The sequence below is a fragment of the Schistocerca nitens genome, chromosome 8 (genome assembly GCF_023898315.1).
Source record: "Schistocerca nitens isolate TAMUIC-IGC-003100 chromosome 8, iqSchNite1.1, whole genome shotgun sequence".
In the NCBI taxonomy this organism is placed as follows: Eukaryota; Metazoa; Arthropoda; class Insecta; order Orthoptera; family Acrididae; genus Schistocerca; species Schistocerca nitens.
Genome location: NC_064621.1, coordinates 40,205,399 through 40,227,148, shown reverse-complemented (window position 1 = coordinate 40,227,148; position 21,750 = coordinate 40,205,399). Strand labels below are relative to the sequence as shown.

Sequence of the window (21,750 nt, the reverse complement as noted above, 5' to 3'; positions counted from 1 at the left end):
AAAACGTGTAAATCCACCTGATGATGGAGGTTTAAACCTTCGAAACGCTTTGTGGATATAAACAGTGACTGGTAACAGTAAATTTGTTGTTTCATTCGAGATTTATTTCCATTACATTGCAAGCTGTAACATTATTTCCTTGCTAAGTATGAAATATGTTTTAACGATAGATAAATGACAATTATTCGATAACTATTAACTGATTGCATCAACTGAAGGATGCAGATGATTTACGAGCAAATTCAGTTAAAAATGATATCCTGCTCGTTGTATTCTGCTGAATAGTATTCGACTAGTATTGGAGATATAAAACAAACTTATCCTTTTGGACCAAATATTAAACAGAATGAATGAAAAGGACGTTACTGTACGCACGACTATCCAACGACTGAGGAAAGAATGTATGGTATTCGCCACGTTCTTCTGGAGACAGATATATTGTAGCTATTACACACGCATTCGGCGTCGATAACAAGGAATGCCGCAATGCAGGACTCGTCTATAAGCAGACATGCATCGGGGCATCCATCCCGCCACAGTCTGGTGAAGGAGACCGGGCGCTGTGCGACCCAGCTGTCGGCCGCTCTCGGTGAGTGCTGTGACTGCAGCCTTATTCTTGCCGTGTTAATTGTGTGTGACTTCTTACCACGCAACTAAACAAATTCAAACTGCCTTTCGTTAAATTTGTGACCAGCGATGTCCAGTGAAATACAGGAAAACTGGTGGTGAAGCTTACACGAGGCGCTCCAGATCACCTGATTTCAAATCTACTGAGACCGTAAGACGAGGGCTAGTAGAAATCCTTGGGTAACAGAAGAAATATTGAATGTAATTGATGAAAGGAGAAAATATAAAAATGCAGTAAATGAAGCAGGCAAAAAGGAATACAAACGTCTCAAAAATGAGATCGACAGGAAGTGCAAAATGGCTAAGCAGGGATGGCTAGAGGACAAATGTAAGGATGTAGAGGCTTATCTCACTAGGGGTAAGATAGACACTGCCTACAGGAAAATTAAAGAGATCTTTGGAGAAAAGAGAACCACTTGTATGAATATCAAGTGCTCAGATGGAAACCCAGTCCAAACCAAAGAAGGGAAAGCAGAAAGGTGGAAGGAGTGTATAGAGGGTCTATACAAGGGCGATGTACTTGAGGACAATATTATGGAAATGGAAGAGGATGTAGATGATGATGAAATGGGAGATACGATACTGCATGAAGAGTTTGACAGAGCACTGAAAGACCTAAGTCGAAACAAGGCCCCGGGAGTGGACAACATTCCATTAGAACTACTGACAGCATTGAGAGAGCCAGTCCTGACAAAACTCTACCATCTGGTGAGCAAGATGTATGAGACAGGCGAAATAACCTTAGACTTCAAGAATAATATAATAATTCCAATCCCAAAGAAAGCAGGTGTTGACAGATGTGAAAATAACCGAACAGTCAGTTTAATAAGTCACAGCTGCAAAATACTAACGCAAATTCTTTACAGACGAACGGAAAAACTGGTAGAAGCCGACCTCGGGGAAGATCAGTTTGGATTCCGTAGAAATGGTGGAACACGTGAGGCAATACTGACCCTACGACATATCTTAGAAAATAGATTAAGGAAAGGCAAACCTACGTTTCTAGCATTTGTAGACTTAGAGAAAGCTATTGACAATGTTGACTGGAATACTCTCTTTCAAATTCTGAAGGTGGCAGAGGTAAAGTACAGGGAGAGAAAGGCTATTTACAATTTGTACAGAAACCAGATGGCAGTTATAAGAGTCGAGGGGCATGAAAGGGAAGCATCGGTTGGGAAGGGAGTGAGACAGGGTTGTAGCCTATCCCCGATGTTATCCAATCTGTATATTGAGCAAGTAATAAAGGAAACAAAAGAAAAATTCAGAGTAGGTATTAAAATCCATGGAGAAGAAATCCAAACGTTGAGGTTCGCCGATGACGTAATTCTGTCAGAGACAGCAAAGGACTTGGAAGAGACATAACTTACCTCCCAGAGTTATCTGCCATTTTACCACATTTGTGGCAACGTTGTCACCGAACCGATGTAATCGTTCTGAAAACAGCGGGTACTTCTCAGTTGCTTCTCGGTCCTCTCTCAGGTATGTCAGTGGTTTCCAAGGAGAGTCCTCGTCGACAATGTGTCAGGAGCGATGGTAAAACAGATTTAATTAACACATACTCAATCATGTAGTCAACGGCCCAAACCGCGATCGAAAGACCCGTTTCAGATTTCAGTGAATAACGTCTTAAAAATAGCCTTCAGCTTCGCTTCTGGCGCAGACGATTATTATTACTAACGGCCTAGATGTAGATGCCATACAGAAGGTTTGGTTTCAGCGAATCAGAGAACCGCAGGTAGTGTAAATCATGCTATCACTGAACTTGATGGAGTTTCGTCAAGAAAACATTAGAGTAATTCGTTGTTGGCACTTTGTATGCGAACATCTCATGCTTAATGACATGACCTTTTATTGTGTTGATGAGATACTGTGCAACTGACTGGGTCTGCGGTTGGTGGTACATACGAGAGATAATTTCGTTATTTGTGAGTTTACAATATTATTATTTTGATTAACGGGAATGATACGTTATGTTGTTGTTGTTGTGGTCTTCAGTCCTGAGACTGGTTTGATGCAGCTCTCCATGCTACTCTATCCTGTGCAAGCTTCTTCATCTCCCAGTACCTACTGCAACCTACATCCTTCTGAATCTGCTTAGTGTATGCATCTCTTGGTCTCCCCCTACGATTTTTACCCTCCACGCTGCCCTCCAATACTAAATTGGTGATCCCTTGATGCCTTAGAACATGTCCTACCAACCGATCCCTTCTTCTGGTCAAGTTGTGCCACAAACTACTCTTCTCCCCAATCCTATTCAGTACCTCCTCATTAGTTATGTGATCTACCCATCTAATCTTCAGCATTCTTCTGTAGCACCACATTTCGAAAGCTTCTATTCTCTTCTTGTCCAAACTATTTATCGTCCATGTTTCACTTCCGTACATGGCTACACTCCATACAAATACTTTCAGAAAAGACTTCCTGACACTTAAATCTATACTCGATGTTAACAAATTTCTCTTCTTCAGAAACGCTTTCCTTGCCATTGCCAGTCTACATTTTATATCCTCTCTACATCGACCATCATCAGTTATTTTGCTCCCCAAATAGCAAAACTCCTTTACTACTTTAAGTGTCTCATTTCCTAATCTAATACCCTCAACATCACCCGACTTAATTCGACTACATTCCATTATCCTCGTTTTGCTTTTGTTGATGTTCATCTTATATCCTCCCTTCAAGACACCATCCATTCCGTTCAACTGCTCTTCCAAGTCATTTGCTGTGTCTGACAGAATTACAATGTCATCGGCGAACCTCAAAGTTTTTATTTCTTCTCCATGGATTTTAATACCTACTCCGAATTTTTCTTTTGTTTCCTTTACTGCTTGCTCAATATACAGATTGAATAACATCGGGGAGAGGCTACAACCCAGTCTTACTCCCTTCCCAACCACTGCTTCCCTTTCATGTCCCTCGACTCTTATAACTGCCATCTGGTTTCTGCACAAATTGTAAATAGCCTTTCGCTCCCTGTATTTTACCCCTGCCACCTTTAGAATTTGAAAGAGAGTATTCCAGTCAACATTGTCAAAAGCTTTCTCTAAGTCTACAACTGCTAGAAACGTAGGTTTGCCTTTTCTTAATCTTTCTTCTAAGATAAGTCGTAAGGTCAATATTGCCTCACGTGTTCCAGTATTTCTACGGAATCCAAACTGATCTTCCCTGAGGTCGGCTTCTACCAGTTTTTCCATTCGTCTGTAAAGAATTCGTGTTAGTATTTTGCAGCTGTGGCTTATTAAACTGATTGTTCGGTAATTCTCACATCTTTCAACACCTGCTTTCTTTGGGATTGGAATTATTATATTCTTCTTGAAGTCTGAGGGTATTTCTCCTGTTTCATACATCTTGCTCACCAGATGGTAGAGTTTTGTCAGGACTGGCTCTCCCAAGGCCGTCAGTAGTTCCAATGGAATGTTGTCTACTCCAGGGGCCTTGTTTCGACTCAGGTCTCTCAGTGCTCTGTCAAACTCTTCACGCAGTATCGTATCTCCCATTTCATCTTCATCTACATCCTCTTCCATTTCCATAATATTGTCCTCAAGTACATCGCGCTTGTATAGACCCTCTATATACTCCTTCCACCTTTCTGCTTTCCCTTCTTTGCTTAGAACTGGGTTTCCATCTGAGCTCTTGATGTTCATACAAGTGGTTCTCTTATCTCCAAAGGTCTCTCTAATTTTCCTGTAGGCAGTATCTATCTTACCCCTAGTGAGATAAGCCTCTACATCCTTACATTTGTCCTCTAGCCATCCCTGCTTAGCCATTTTACACTTCCTGTCGATCTCATTTTTGAGACGTTTGTATTCCTTTTTGCCTGCTTCATTTACTGCATTTTTATATTTTCTCCTTTAATCAATTAAATTCAATATTTCTTCTGTTACCCAAGGATTTCTACTAGCCCTCGACTTTTTACCTACTTGATCCTCTGCTGCCTTCACTACTTCATCCCTCAAAGCTACTTATTCTTCTTCTACTGTATTTCTTTCCCCCATTCCTGTCAATTGTTCCCTTATGCTCTCCCTGAAACTCTGTACAACCTCTGGTTCTTTCAGTTTATCCAGGTCCCATCTCCTTCAATTCCCACCTTTTTGCACTTTCTTCAGTTTTAATCTACAGGTCATAACCAATAGATTGTGGTCAGAGTCCACATCTGCCCCTGGAAATGTCTTACAATTTAAAACCTGGTTCCTAAATCTCTGTCTTACCATTGTATAATCTATCTGATACCTTTTAGTATATCCAGGATTCTTCCATGTATACAACCTTCTTTTACGATTCTTGAACCAAGTGTTAGCTATGATTAAGTTATGCTCTGTGCAAAATTCTACCAGGCGGCTTCCTCTTTCATTTCTTCCCCCAATCCATATTCACCTACTACGTTTCCTTCTCTCCCTTTTCCTACACTCGAATTCCAGTCACCCATGACTATTAAATTTTCGTCCTCCTTCACTATCTTAATAATTTCTTTTATTTCATCATACATTTCATCAATTTCTTCGTCATCTGCAGAGCTAGTTGGCATATAAACTTGTACTACTGTAGGAGGTGTGGGATTCGTATCTATCTTGGCCACAATAATGCGTTCACTAAGCTGTTTGTAGTAGCTTACCCGCGTTCCTATTTTCCTATTCATTATTAAACCTACTCCTGCATTACCCCTATTTGACTTTGTGATTATAACCCTGTAGTCACCTGACCAGAAGTCTTGTTCCTCCTGCCACCGAACTTCACTAATTCCCACTATATCTAACTTTAACCTATCCATTTCCCTTTTCAAATTTTCTAACCTACCTGCCCGATTAAGGGACCTGACATTCCACGCTCCGATCCGTAGAACGCCAGTGTTCTTTCTCCTGATAACGACATCCTCTTGAGTAGTCCCCGCCCGGAGATCCGAATGGGGGACTATTTTACCTCCGGAATATTTTACCCAAGAGGACGCCATCATCATTTCATCATACAGTAAAGCTGCATGCCCTCGGGAAAAATTACGGCCGTAGTTTCCCCTTGCTTTCAGCCGTTCGCAGTACCAGCACAGCAAGGCCGTTTTGGTTAATGTTACAAGGCCAGATCAGTCAATCATCCAGACTGTTGCCCTTGCAACTACTGAAAAGGCTGCTGCCCCTCTTCAGGAACCACACGTTTGTCTGGCCTCTCAACAGATACCCCTCCGTTGTGGTTGTACCTACGGTACGGCTATCTGTATCGCTGAGGCACGCAAGTCTCCCCACAAACGGCTAGGTCCATGGTTCATGGGGGGGATGATACGTTATGATCTCTTCAAAAGTCTATACGATTAACATACAATCAAGAAATAATATTTGAAAAAGAATTATATTCCGTCACCATAGATCACTATTGACTTCTTCTTTTCTGCTTTTACTGACACAATTACAAGAACATTTCACAGTGAAACTGGTTACATTGCCTTACCGGTATGTTGTCACGCCTGTGTCAATAACAGAATAAAATAGCGGCAGAAGTACCCTGCAAGCATATAATTACTGCCAACGGCGCTGCCGCCTGACAAGTGTGTTAGTTCTTCTTACTTGAGCCACTCCTTCATCTGCGGGAGGTTGAACTGGAGATGACACATGGTGATGCCCTCCTCGTGATAAGCTTCGGCCAGCAGCATCGGCCACGTGTCCGCCATCGTGGAGATGTTGAAGTCCTCAACGAACTTGTAAGACTCGCGCGTGCTGACGGTCGAGTAGTTTGCATGATTTGTCTGTAACACCAATAAAAAAAATGTAAATATTGCGCTGAATGAGTACCGTAAAAGAAAGCAGAGCTTGAAACAACACCAACGGAGCAGTCAGATCATATGAGAGTCGCCCAGAAAGTAACGCATCACATGTTTTCTTCAAAAATTATTTATTGAACACAATGAAACGTACACACGGGAAAGAATGATGTTTCTCCTACATTCCCACTTTTTCTACGTAATGGCCTTCCTCCGGCGAGAAACAAGGGCGTGTATGTCCTGCCGTTACCGCCTCTTGCTCTGGCCCCACGAAGCCATTTCTTCACTGTGCGAGTCACGTCTTTCTCATCCTCAAAATGTCTTCAATAGATGGCATTTTTTAGAGGCCCAAACAAATGAAGTCTGACGGTGCTAGGTCAGGGCCGTAGAGTGTTTAGTGCTGTATTCCGAAGTCCTCAAACTTGCGTGAGGCTGAGCTTAAGAATTAATGGTGCTGCCTCCTGGCATCACGAATGAGCACATCTGCAAGCTGCATCTCGTCAGATGTGCCAGCGGTGGAGGGCATTCTCGGACTCTGCAAATCTAAGAGCTCTGTCGAACAGCTTTCTCGTATGGCCTCACCCTCCTTGCCCAGCGACTATACCAACTTCTGTCGCCTGCAAATGCTGCATAAACTGCATGCAGACGTTTGTGCTGGTTCCCAACACTTTCCTTTCCGCAGTGAGAAATTCAGTGATGACACGCTGCTTGTAACGTACGTCACTTACAGATACCATTTTTAAACATTGCTGCGGCTATGTCATCTGTCGGAAGGAATGGAAAATTTGCGCGCGCCCTCCGTACAGTCCCAATAATGCAATTGTTGTTGGCTGACAAACAAATGTGGTGCATTACTTTCAGGACGACCCTCGTAACAATGAAGCACTGATTTCAATATTTATAGCTAACGGCACTGATAAGACGTTGTATTATCTAAAATATGATTATCAGCAATTGACTGTTGTTGTTATGGTCTTTAGTCCGAAGACTGGTTTGATGCAGTTTCCATTCTACTCTATCCTGTGCTAGGCTCTTCATGTCCGACTAACTACTTCAGCATGCATCTTTCTGGATCTGCTTACTGTATTCGTCTCTCGGTCTTATTCTAAGATTTTTGCCTCCACGCTTCCCTCCGATACTAAACTGCTGATCCCCTGATTTCTCAGAATGTATCCTATCAACCAATCACTTCTTTTCGTCAAGTTTTGCCGCAAATTTCTTGTCTCTCCAATTCTATTCAGTACTTCGTAATTAGTTATGTGGTAGCCCATCTAATGTTCAGCATTATTTTGTAGCGCCACATTTCGAAAGCTTCTAGTCTCTTCTTGGCTAAAGCGTTTATCGTCCACGTTTCCCTTCCATACAAGCACCTGCAGAAAAGAGATCCTAACACTTAAATCCGTATTTGATGTTAACAAATTTCTCTTCTTCAGAAATGCTTTTCTTTCCACTGCTAGTCTACATTTTGTATCCTCTCTACATCGGCGATTATCAGTTACCCTGCTGCCCAAATAGCAAAACTCATCTACTAATTTAAGTGTCTCGTTTCCTAATCTGATTCACTTAGCATCACCTAATTTAATTCGACTACATTCGATTACCTTTGTTTTGCTTTTGTTGATGTTTCTCTTATGTTCTCCTTTCAAGAAACAACGCATTCCGTTCATCTGCTCTTCCACGTCCTTCAGCAACTAACTATAATTTTCAGTTCAACCCATTTTCGGTAGACAGAGGCGTTAGCAGTTTCTACTTTCACTGGTAGATTTGCATTACGCATCTTTTATTATCATTTATTTGAAGTGAGATCCGAATTCATATTGTAGTCATTTATTGGTTCACTATCCAAATTTAGTGGTTGGCGTGTAAGTTCCGAAAATGCAACGGCTCTGGGTTATTAATTGAAAAGTTATCATGCTAAGGGGTTAAGCGCCAGTTCTGGATAAATTGCGTTTTCTGTTTTGCTAGGTGATATGTAAACAGGGCTTTTACGTACTAAAAGGGCAATCTCCAATGATGGATGCTGCTTCCGTTTTGTAGCCTGTCACTTGCATGTCTTCACTGGCTGTGCAACGGATAGTGAAAACATGATGAATAATTCAGCATAGGTAGTACCAGAAAAACTGGTAACTTTTAAAGAAAGCGTGAGCAAAGGCGATGAAGAATTGTGTTCCTGATGACATAATGAACACGATAACAACATCTCGCGATAAGCAACCATTTAAAATTGTTTAGAAGAAAGGTGGTTATTTTACTGAGTTTCAGCAAGCAGCTGATATGATTATTAACAAAACTAAGGTATAATTTCCGTGTCATGGACGAAGTTCATAGCGCCTGGGGCAATAACGTGCTGGTCGCGATTCGACACGAGACGCCGGTCGAGTGAAGGAGACACTCGAGCCCGCCTCTACAGTCTTGAGCTCTCGCCATGCAATTATACGCCTTCGTCCCTTACAGACAGCGTTGACTGGTCGATGACTGCTGTTGGACGAGGATGTGGTAATTACGGACTTCTTCACGCAGGAAGACTCGGGTGTTTCACCAAACGGGTATCTCCAACCTGGTATGTCAGTGGGATGATTGCTTCAATGCTCACGGCGATTTTGCCTGATTGGCTTAACGATTGTGGACTCTACGGTCTTCGAATGGAAACTTTTTGATCATCGCTCATACAACCAGTGGAAAGAGTACCAAAATGATATTACACCTTCAGATCTGCGCGCCATTCTGAACGTAGGAGAATCATAACTACGAGCAACGCTATTAACTGCTCCATCAGGCATTAAGTTTTCAACAGCATGAAGGAATTAGGACAAGAATGTGTTAGCAGTCTACCTGAGGTATCTTCTTAATCCGGTAAGTGTTAACGAGTTCAACTGCCGTCACTTGGAGTCCACAAACAAGTCAGTGGCTGAAGTAGCAATCCAAAGTTTTGGATGGAAGACCTGCCGAATGAGCATGTGAAGGAAATGGCCCAATATGAGGGCCAACCGGGAAAGGGGAAAAGGAGCCTTACTGTTTCATGTCCTATTGACTATGAAGTTACTGGAGAAGGAACAAATTCTCGGTGTCACACGGACGAGGGGGCAAGTCGGAAATGTCTTTTTCAAAGGAACCACACCACGTGATTTAGATAAACCAAATCTGGATGTCCAGATGGGGATCTGAATTCCGCTCCTCTAAACTGTTTGACCATCAGTGTATCATGTAGTCACACAATGCTACTGGTACAGGGCCACAGGGTGACCCGAGGATTCCGAAGCAGTATGATGCAACAGTTTCTCGTTGCCTTACGAGGGATGTAAGCCAGATACACCTGGGATTGGCGTGTCCAAGTGTTCGGGTGGTATGACAACGAATGATGTCTCAATGAGTCTTGTTAGCTTTAGTCACTAATGGAATTCGTTGAAGAACACGAAGACACTTCGTTTTCCCCATATTCGAACCTGGCGGTCTAGTGATAAAGCCCGTGCCTCGTGCTTTGTCCGCCAGGAGATGCGATACTCAGCCATACACCGAGGGAGTGCCAGTCTCTAGTGTGGCGCAACGAAGTTACGGTCCGACGCCGTGGAGGGCGCACAAAACACAGACACTTATGTTTCCGCCTGACGTCACGCAGTTATTTCGCAAGTGAACATTCATCCGCCATTCGCGGATATAAGCGGATGCCCAGTTGCACTCAGCCAGTGTTGTATTGTCAGACCTATTGTTTTTACGGGAAATTTCCTACTTAAAAAAAAATCCCCTGCTCTATTGCTAAAAAGCAAGGACAAACATCCTGTTTTTCGCATCACATTCGTGTCTATTCTTTCAAAGTTATCTTTTATTTTGGCAAATGTTGGTACGCCTCTTGATTCACTATTTCTGGAGGTACTACTTAAGGTTTGGACATCCCTTATGTGAATTACTCACCCCAGAGACTTTTCTCGTATCACCTCCAACTGCTAGAGTCAAGATGCTCTAAGTTTATTTCTTGGATGAATGTTGTTTAAAAGATGGTAGCGTGAGTCACTCGATGTCGACTTTCTTGAGTTATTGGAATGGTAAGAGTAAATTGTTTGAAAACGTAAATAATGTAATCTGTTATTGTGGTGCATACTGCTAACAATTACTGATTTATTGAGTTTGGATTTAAGATGCCTGAGTTCGCTGGTAGTTGCGCGTGATGTATCTCTAGCCCTACCGTTAGTACGCAAAGGTTTGAAACAGTCTGTGTTACTCGCCAAATTTGTTTGGTGCTTTGCCAAGTCTTGCCCACTCTTCAGAAAGAGTATTTTCTGCAACTGGGCTAACGAAGATGAAAGAGCAGAGGTAAGTTATCTACCAAAACGTTATGTGGGTTATTATGTATTCAAAAAATGATGAAAAATTTCGAGTGTTTGCCCTTTGGAAATTATGAAGTCAATGATCCAGGTAATGATTGAAGCTGACGGGACTCGAACACGTGTCTCCTTGCTTACTAGGCAGAAATGCTGACCATTCCACCATCGCAGCACTATGATCAACATGGCTGCACGGTCTACCTATGTCAAGGGCCCTCCCCAACAGAAACTTCATATCTTCAGGTTATTTTCCCCCGAAATTGTTACTATTGTCAGGGCTCTCCGGCATTGGAATAACACCCCAGTGTTGGACGTAATGGGAACGTCCTGTACTTCAAGTGATCGTATAGATCTCAAATTTTCCCCGAGACATTTAAGCAACGAGGCCCGGGTACGATCCCCGTCCGTGGCACAAATTTTAATTCATTTCTTTAGCTTCAATCATTATCGTAGGTAAACATGAGACTTAAATGTCTCGGAGAAAATTTAATTATAACACCAATGATAAAGAGACATAACTGTGCTGTGTATGCTGGCAGATAGGACCGATAAACATAGTTTTCAATCTTCGGCGGGAAAATCTGATGAGGCATGTAAATGGTGAATGATTTTTATCTATTTTCTTATATTGTTGAGGCAACGGCCTTGCCGCAGTGGATACGCCGGTTCCCGTGAGATCACCGAAGTTAAGCGCTGTTGGGTGTGGCCGGCACTTGGATGAGCGACCATCCAGCCGCCATGCACTGTTGCCATTTTTCGGGGTGCACTCTTTAGCCTCGTGATGCCAATTGAGGAGCTACTCGACCGAATAGCAGTGGCTTCGGTCAAGAATACCATCACAACGACTGGGAGAGCGGTGTGCTGACCCCACGCCCCTCTTATCCACATCCTTTTCTGAGGATGACACGGCGGTCGGATGGTCCCGGTAGGCCACTCGTGGCCTGACGACGGAGTGCTTTTATAATGTTATTCTAAGAATAATATGCATAATTACGAACTTAACTGTTAATACTGACATTTAATTATATGAATAAATAAATAGTGACTGTCAAAATAATTTCGATAAGTTATGATTCAAAGTACAATAACGAAAATCATGCTCAGTGGCACCAGGGCACTTATAATGCCGAGTCATTACATCGTATTGCTTTTGTGTGAACTTCTATTATATTGCAGGAATAAGAATAATAAACAATAGTCGCATAGAAGAGGTACGCAGACATTGTTTGTGAAACCACTGTAGCAGTTATTTCCTACATTAGTGAGATTTTTATACATATATTTATTAATGAATAGTAGTGGAATATTAGCACGAAGAACAGGGTGTCTTGTACCTACTGCTATATTCTGCTTTTTGAGTTTCTGTCCTGATTTTGAGACTGTTGCACTTGGCAACACTGCCAACGCTGCAGCATCTGACGAGCATTATAGTGAGCGTGCATCAGGACTCAAGACACCGTCGCCGCCAGCAGAGCCCTACTGGAAATTCCCCTAGATGATTTAGTTACCGTTCGCTGGAGGTAGGAATGGACCAGTGTTGATAGTTAGTGAACTTAAACAACATTGTGACGCACCACCATCATACTAAAGTTAAGTATCAGTGAAGATCTTTCAACAAATTGAAGCGTAACAGAACATGAATTTGCTATCGAGTTGAGACACAAATCTGGTACATTAAACTCAGTTGTCACAATGCAGGTTTTCGTAAAAATCCCTGTATTTTGGCTCCGTATATTTCGTCATGTCCAATAGATGATTTTTCTTCTCCTTATGCATTTGCAGTGCTCCACTGTGCAGCAACCGAAAAGCAGAAGGCAACGGAAATATTTTTACTTCATGTTCATAACCATGTTTCACAATGATTCGTCCCACAGACGAAGCACGTTGTGATTACGGCACACGCTTATGCATCTAGGATCGTCACTACATAACTTCAACCAGAGCACAGTAGTAATTTTCAAAGCTGGTGGCGTTTTGATAACCAACTCAGTGGATCCTCTGCCCTTGAAATCATCCATCATCATCTCCTAAATGGTCAGTTTTGAAGGATCGACAACGGCCTAAACAATGGCATGCTTCCATTCTAAAGGAACCATAGCTTTTGACGCTTTCTTTCCCTTCTCGATCATTGCAAAGTTGCTGTCACGAGGTAGGAAACTATGACTCGAACATAAAAACTTTTGATGTATATCTGTAAAGTACTTACAGCTGGCCAGATAGAAATAACGTGCTAATACTCTCTAGTTATCGTCCTGCCTGACACAGTGGTCAGACCGTACCACCAATTTGCGTTCCATACCTTCTTCAAGCATCACAAATTTAAGCAGACAGGAAACTATTTTAGCTCAACCCCTCCTTGCGGCGGATTCATCCCACAAATTTATTGTGTTTCTTCCACTACCAAAGTCACGATCCGTGAAATTATACGACAGCTGTCTCCGGAAGAATACCGTGGAATGTGTCAACGAAGGACAAAGTAAAACCTGTTGTAGGTCAACGCATACAACTCGTATATTGTTATTCCTTTTAGCCTCGTCCTCATCGTTTTTTGACACTTTGTATGTCTAGTCTGCTTTCGCATGAGGCAACTGACTCTTCAAGTTCGATGCCGTGCATTTATATTTCGACTGAAGCTGTGATCACAAAAAAATCGGAGTACAGACATTCATTTGAGGGTGTGATCCTGCTGTAATGGCTCGTGTGCTTCGGGAAACTCGAAATGTGTTCCCGGGTCAGAGCCCTGTCAATATTTGATATGGTATGTGGACTACTGAAATATTTTCATCGACCTCTGTTAGGAATGGTCATTCCATCCTTTAGTTTACGCTGAAGACTCTGTATTCGTGTTGCGTGATGCAGTATATGTCAATCAATGGTTTTTGACACGTTCTTCTTTTGACTGGACATAGTATTTGAAAGTAGTTTGTTTCCGTGAGGTATCGTCTGTCTTGCCTCCTTTCGTATGGCTGGCACGCCTATTTCCATGGAGTTTATCAAGTAAATGGACTGCTCTTCGTTCGTCAAGGCATGATAGTCTTCATACAGAATGAGATTTTCACTCTGCAGCGGAGTGTGCGCTGATATGAAACTTCCTGGCAGATTAAAACTGTTTGCCCGACCGAGACTCGAACTCGGGACCTTTGCCTTTCGCGGGCAAGTGCTCTACCAACTTTTTTTTTTTTTTTTTTTTTTTGGTGTAAAGTTTGTTGAGATTCTCTAACTGACCTCCTTCTCACAGACTGAATGAATATGGTCCTGCTATTTGCGTTTTTTTTGTTTGTTTTTTTGAACAAAATGAAAAAAGGGAAAAAATGATTTTGGAAGGTTTGTTTTTCTGCTTTTTTTTATTTTTAGTTTATTTGTATACAAATGGATAAAAGGAAGGCCGTTCCTCTTCGGCTACATAAACAGAATAATAGGAAGTCGTCCCGTTACGACAAAGGATGCTCCATACTATAGCCCGCTGCGAATTTTTCGATGACTGTCTTCTCGTTGCTGTGTTGTTTCCGTTGTTTGTTCAATCTCATAAAAAAAAGGAACTGGGAAGAGGTGCTATGGTTATCTTCTCACGTCATCGATAATCCAGCTGCGAGGCGGATTATGGAATGCGCTCCAAAGGAAATTAGAAAAATATTGCCTATATTTAGGGTTCTTGACGATCGCACAATGTCGTTCGTTGAGGTAATACCAAAAATCGGGTACTGTCTTTTCGCCATTACCGAAGAGGTAGTGAACAGCGTGGCCGCTGATCCACGTCACAGAGTTCGTTTTTGCTCTTGGGAAATAAATCTTATCAGGGAAAAGAAGTGATCGGGTAGTGATCCTGTCGGGAGTCGTGCGTGTGAGAAAAGCCAATATCTGACGCACCAAATACCAAACGTCCTTTGCCGACCCGCATTCGAAACGATGTTCATCCGTGTCAATCACTTGGCATGTGGCACACAATGGTGAATCAGCTAGGTGGATGTAGGCGGGACTGTCACAACTGTTTCCCATTAACAGTTACGTACCATGCAGACTGCACGCCAGTATCAAGGGTGGTGGCATTCACTGCCTGCCACACCGTGCGCCACTTGGTGTTGGGGTGTTTGCTTTCAATCACATTCGGCATCCTGTCCATTTGCATGGCAGCATATACCGCCCTCGTCATCATCAAGCGTGTGGGTAGTAGTGCGGTGCGGATGTAGCTTAATTCAAGGAAGAACTGGCTAATGTAGAAGAAAGGTGCTGGGATGTCCGATATCATCACAGGGGGTGCGAGTGAGATTGGTCGTAAGGCTTCCAGTAAGAGACTTGTGAGGCACGTCGGACTTCGTCGCCACAGTTGCAGGTGACAGCTGACGAACAGGGCCTTCGCTCTGTTCTGAACATGACAAAGGCCTAAACCCCCTCTGCTCCTCGGGAGGGTTAGGAACTCGTAACGAATCTTAAATAACATGCCCGTATTAACAAAGGATCCCAAAACCGCCAACATGCGGTGAGCCAGGGTAGGTGGTACGGGGAGTATCTGTGCAAAATGAAGGATACGTGACGCCAAATAGACGTTAGCATATCGTGTCCGTTGCAGGAGGTCTAGATGTCGCAAACGGTGGTCACTTATTCCTGCTCTCATCTGATTCAATAAACGCCTGTAGTTAAGGGCTGTTGAACGCTTCATGTCAGATGTGAAATCAATGCCAAGACAGCGGATTGTGTCACTGATTCTTAGCGGTGCGACACTCTCGTCGGGTAGGCCTCTGCCTATAGACAGGGCGTGTGATTTGTGGAGATTGAGATGGCTCCCCGATGCCGCGCCGTAGGTCGCCACCCACGCCAGTGCTGCACGAACTTCGTCATTGTTGCGAAGAAGGGGTACCAGATCATCCGCATAGGCAGTGCAGCAAAAAGTGTGTCCACCAAGGGATATTCCAGTCAGGCGTTGTCGGAGGCCGCAGAGGAGTGGTTCCAAGACGAGGGCGTACAATATCGCCGAAAGAGGGCAGCCTTGTCGCACCGATCGCTGGATCTGTATCTGCGGCGTAAGACGGCCATTATATAACACCTTGGACGTCACGCCGCGTAGGAGACGCATCAGTACATTAACTATGACGTCCGGATACCCCATGTGTCGCAGTACCTCCATCAAAAATGTGTGGTCGACTCTGTCAAAGGCCTGGCTAAAGTCGAGTGAGGCCAAAACTCCTCGCAGTTGGCGAGCTTTGGCTAGCGCGATCATATCTCTATATCGGCACAATGCAGTGCGAATATTATGGTCACCACCTAACGATGCCTGGTCCTGCGACACAACACATCGTACTGATCGCTTTAGGCGTGCCGCCAGAAGCCGGGTGAAAATCTTCAAGTCACTGTTGAGTAAGGTCAAGGGCCGATAGTCACTGATCCTGGATCCGCCTCGTGGTTTGTGTATGGGCACAATCAGTCCTTCTAGGAAGGTCCCAGGTATCTGCGTCGTGGGAGACATAAGATCGCGGCAAATATCAGTCCATGCTGGTGCCAGCAATTGTTGATACGTCCGGTAAAATTCCAGAGGAAGGCCATCAGGTCCCGGGGACTTATGAGCAGCCCCAGCCTGTATTGCTTCAATGATTTCCTCTTCCGTTACATCTGCAGTCAAATCCGCCGCCGCTGTCGGAGAGATCGAGCCATAAGTGAGTTGAGAGACTTCGGCGATCACCTCTGGGGGATGTCGATGTTCCGAGTACAGCCTAGTGTAGTGAGCATGAAGGGCGTTTCCTATGTCGCGCGGGGTATCAAGGCGTCGTCCGTCTTCCGTCGTGATAGCGTGGATCAGTGTCCTGCGTCGGCGCCGTCGTTCTGCAGTGACGTGGTACATAGACGGTTCCTCCTGGGCCATTCTGTCTTGAGTGCGCGCTCTGACGATCGCACCCTCAAGGTGGCAACGTGTTAATCTGATGATCTGTGCCTTGGCACGGTTCACCGTCATCTGCCGTGCAGGTGAATACGGCAGTGTCGTACATTCCATTAAGATGCTGTAGTAAAAGTCCGTGGTATGTCTCTTCCATGCTGCAACATCTCGGCCGTAGCCTATCAAGGTCTTCCGGAGGGCTGGTTTGGCGCAGAGTAACCACCACGACAGTGTAGACCGGTAGGTACCACGCCGGCGGCTACAAGAGTCCCACGTGTTCTCTATAAGGCGGCGGCATTCCTGAGAAGCGAGGTGGGCGGCGTTCAACTTCCAAGGACCGCGGCTGTGCCATACCTTCTGGCGGCCGAGGGTAATAGCGCAGATGTAGGCTTCGCGGTCAGAAAAAGCTGTGGGCCAAACTTCGGCAGCTCTTGTCCCCACCGCTATGGAGCGCGAGATGTAAATCCGGTCGATGCGGCTGGAGGAATGGCTGGTGTAGTGAGTAAATCCGGGCCGATCGCCACAAACAAGTTCCCACGAGTCCACCAATTGCAGATTATTTATAATTGTCGTAAGTTCTGCGCAGGGAGAATGATGTGGTAACTGATCCTTAGGTGCTTGGCTACAGTTAAAGTCCCCTCCCATTATCAAGGCGTCCTGACGGCCCATAAAGAGGGGCGTGATTGTATGAGCGAAAAAGGTGGATCGTTCCCGACGCCGACCAGATCCTGACGGTGCATAGATGTTAATAAGTTTGACTCCTTGGATAGTAAGAGCCATGCCTCTGGCGTCAGGGAGATACTCGACGTCGTCTGCGGATATACCTTCGCGGAGGAGGATCGCCACACCACTGCCATTTGCAGACGCATGTGAGACCCAAGTCTTGTAGCCATAGGGTCCCTTGAAGTCTGTGACATACACCTCTTGAAGGAGCGCAATGTCGATATCTGCTGCGTTGTGCAGGTCCTGTAGCATCTTTAGTTTATGTCGGGCACGTATGTTGTTGATGTTAATCGTCGCTAGACGGTACGTTTGGTCAGCCAGGTCGGCAACTGGGTTGTGTAGGAGGCCAGGCGTGGGCGGCAGGGGCGGCCCCACAGAGGCTGACGATACAGCCGTAGTCACTGTTGTTGGTCGGTGCTGGGTACAGCCGCGGGAGCATCTCTGCCTTCGGCATCCTCCCGGTGCTGTGGCTCATCCTCGACATCATCCGCCCAAGAATCAGATGCAGCAATTGGTAACTGTTGATTAGTTCTGTCAGTAGAGCGCTCGCGCGCATGTTCAGAAGCAGAAGTGATGTTGTCAGACTGAGGCTCAGAAATTGTATCCGAGGAACAGCTGTTGCGGTTGCAGCCGCTGCATAAGTGATGGGGAGTGAAGTAGGCGTCGCCGGGGATGGAACTTCACCAACCGGTGTCTGAGTCAGTCGGCGTTGAATGCAGGCCGATCGAACATGTCCTTCCTGGCCACAGCCGGCGCAAGTACGCGGTTGTCCGTCGTACATGACAATGGCTCTGCAGCCGCCAATTACTAAATAGGATGGCACATGCTTCGTCAGTTCAATCTTAATTTGGCGCACTCCATTTAAGACGGGGTACGTTTCAAACGTTTGCCATTTTTCAGCCAAGTGGCTTAGCACGTTGCCGTACGGTTTGAAAGCTGTCACCACAACATCTGGCGGGACTTCGAATGGCAGCTCGAAGACCCTCAGAGTGCGAAGGCCTAATCCAGCGTGGTCGATCGTGACAGTTCCTATGTGACCATCAGAATGCTTGAATTTAAGTCCATGAGCGTGTCGACACACAACATCAGTGCACGCCTTTTCATTGATCATTTTTATGTAGACGACACTTTGTGTTATAGAAAAGTGGATCCCAATGATGTCTTGAGGTGCAATATGAAGTTCTTCCCGGATGAAACGTTCAATGTCAAGTGCTCGAGGTCTTGCATAGTCCGCTTGAAATGTGATCTTAATGGTGGACTTGCGATACGAGTGCGCCATGGCACTACCGAGACACGGACGCGTGACACTCGCCGCAGCGGAATGTCAACAGTAAACACTCGCGCGCGCGGTGCGCTAACAGGGGGACACAGGCACGACGACCTTGCCCCACCGCTGCTAACAGCGGACCACCACCTGAGCTACCGAAGCACGACTCACGCCCCCTCCTCACAGCTTCACTTCTGCCTTCTCGGTCGGGCACACAGTTTTAATCTGCCAGGAAGTTTCATATCAGCGCACACTTCGCTGCAGAGTGAAAATCTCATTCTGGAAACATCCCCCAGGCTGTGGCTAAGCCATGTCTCCGCAATATCGTTTCTTTCAGGAGTGCTAGTTCTGCAAGGTTCGCAGGAGAGCTTCTGTAAAGTTTGGAAGATAGGAGACGAGGTACTGCCAGAAGTAAAGCTGTGAGTACCGGGCGTGAGTCGTGCTTCGGTAGCTCAGTTGGTAGAGCACTTGCCCGCGAAAGGCAAAGGTCCCGAGTTCGAGTCTCGGTCGGGCACACAGTTTTAATCTGCCAGGAAGTTTTAGTCTTCATACAGCTTTATCTTAATTTCCAGGCTTATGTCCTTGCATCCTCCTTTTGAACACATTTGTGCAATGCATACATGATCCTGAATCATGCAGTCAATATTACAACCTAATATTCAACAGAATTATCACATTTCACATTCTATTTTAATAATATAGCAGTGCGCAGGGAGTGTATTATGTTTTTTCGTCGATGATAACGACAAAACTGTAGTTTATTTTATTCACGATACATGTTTTTCCTCTAATGTTTTCTGAAGATGAGCATAAAGTACGTCGTTATAGCCATGTACTGTACATGGCACATAGGCCGCTATTCGGAACTTATACGCTACTCTATAGACATAAGCATTTTTAGAAAACCGATTCAGCGTTATTCCACTCATCTGCGATGGAGGCTGTTTCGTAGGAACTACACTCCTGGAAATTGAAATAAGAACACCGTGAATTCATTGTCCCAGGAAGGGGAAACTTTATTGACACATTCCTGGGGTCAGATACATCACATGATCACACTGACAGAACCACAGGCACATAGACACAGGCAACAGAGCATGCACAATGTCGGCACTAGTACAGTGTATATCCACCTTTCGCAGCAATGCAGGCTGCTATTCTCCCATGGAGACGATCGTAGAGATGCTGGATGTAGTCCTGTGGAACGGCTTGCCATGCCATTTCCACCTGGCGCCTCAGTTGGACCAGCGTTCGTGCTGGACGTGCAGACCGCGTGAGACGACGCTTCATCCAGTCCCAAACATGCTCAATGGGGGACAGATCCGGAGATCTTGCTGGCCAGGGTAGTTGACTTACACCCTCTAGAGCACGTTGGGTGGCACGGGATACATGCGGACGTGCATTGTCCTGTTGGAACAGCAAGTTCCCTTGCCGGTCTAGGAATGGTAGAACGATGGGTTCGATGACGGTTTGGATGTACCGTGCACTATTCAGTGTCCCCTCGACGATCACCAGTGGTGTACGGCCAGTGTAGGAGATCGCTCCCCACACCATGATGCCGGGTGTTGGCCCTGTGTGCCTCGGTCGTATGCAGTCCTGATTGTGGCGCTCACCTGCACGGCGCCAAACACGCATACGACCATCATTGGCACCAAGGCAGAAGCGACTCTCATCGCTGAAGACGACACGTCTCCATTCGTCCCTCCATTCACGCCTGTCGCGACACCACTGGAGGCGGGCTGCACGATGTTGGGGCGTGAGCGGAAGACGGCCTAACGGTGTGCGGGACCGTAGCCCAGCTTCATGGAGACGGTAGCGAATGGTCCTCGCCGATACCCCAGGAGCAACAGTGTCCCTAATTTGCTGGGAAGTGGCGGTGCGGTCCCCTACGGCACTGCGTAGGATCCTACGGTCTTGGCGTGCATCCGTGCGTCGCTGCGGTCCGGTCCCAGGTCGACGGGCACGTGCACCTTCCGCCGACCACTGGCGACAACATCGATGTACTGTGGAGACCTCACGCCCCACGTGTTGAGCAATTCGGCGGTACGTCCACCCGGCCTCCCGCATGCCCACTATACGCCCTCGCTCAAAGTCCGTCAACTGCACATACGGTTCACGTCCACGCTGTCGCGGCATGCTACCAGTGTTAAAGACTGCGATGGAGCTCCGTATGCCACGGCAAACTGGCTGACACTGACGGCGGCGGTGCAGAAATGCTGCGCAGCTAGCGCCATTCGACGGCCAACACCGCGGTTCCTGGTGTGTCCGCTGTGCCGTGCGTGTGATCATTGCTTGTACAGCCCTCTCGCAGTGTCCGGAGCAAGTATGGTGGGTCTGACACACCGGTGTCAATGTGTTCTTTTTTCCATTTCCAGGAGTGTAGCTTTCCATTTCGTGATTTATGATCCAATCCATCATCGCGAAGACTTTTCCTCTTAATATCCTGCCAATTTTCCTTTTCAGTGCATTACTATTTGCACGTTTCAAACCACTTACGGTAAGCGTTACCTCGCTACATTCCGCCATTCTCGTAACGTACAGCATTGTTCGCTCGCGCAGAGGCGCGATAACTGCGTCAGCAGCCGTAGCCCTCGTACACAGCTGTTGTTCCGTTCTCGGCATTAGGTCAGACTCAAGTGTGAGATGTCACACTAGGTCACTGTAAATGAAACTTTTAAGACGTTCTGATGTATTGACAGCCATCAACCTTTTTCTCAATCATTCTTTAGCTAACTGATTTTTATTTCAAAAATTACATACAGTCACAGTCTCTGTAAATGCTACTTGTCCTCTGATTGCTTAGCTGTTCATACGTACCGTGAAAATGGATCACGCTGCTACCTGCTCCGTAGTGAAACAGGCGCGCGGAACACCGTTACTGGCGAGAAACAGATTACACAGAAAAATCAGCTTTGACGCTTTTCGAGAAACAGTATATAATAGAAATAAGAACGCGAATCGTAATTGTAAGTGTGGCGGATTCGGCGAGCGTCGTGCGATGATAATGATGTGTGATGCCGGGCGGCGGTTCGAAACATTCCCGGATATGAACTGTTTTCCGCGTGCAAAGACCTACACAGTGACTTGGATTTAGGGGGCACGCTCCACCACCTGTCTGGTGGTGGTGACAAATCTGCCCTCGAATTCTGGCAATACATTAACGACCAACACTGTGCAATAGTCAAGAACCCAAAGTACCACT

At 45.5% G+C, this 21,750-nt stretch overlaps 1 protein-coding gene across 1 annotated transcript in view; it reads right to left on the bottom strand.

Moving 5' to 3' along the window:
* LOC126199149 (UDP-glucosyltransferase 2-like) overlaps positions 1–21,750 on the bottom strand; it is a 136,672-nt gene that overhangs the window by 56,134 nt on the left and 58,788 nt on the right. Inside the window, exon 3 of the mRNA XM_049935905.1 lies at positions 6,180–6,358. Within this exon, the coding sequence (XP_049791862.1) occupies positions 6,180–6,358 (179 nt within the window). The remainder of the gene's footprint in view (positions 1–6,179; positions 6,359–21,750) is intronic.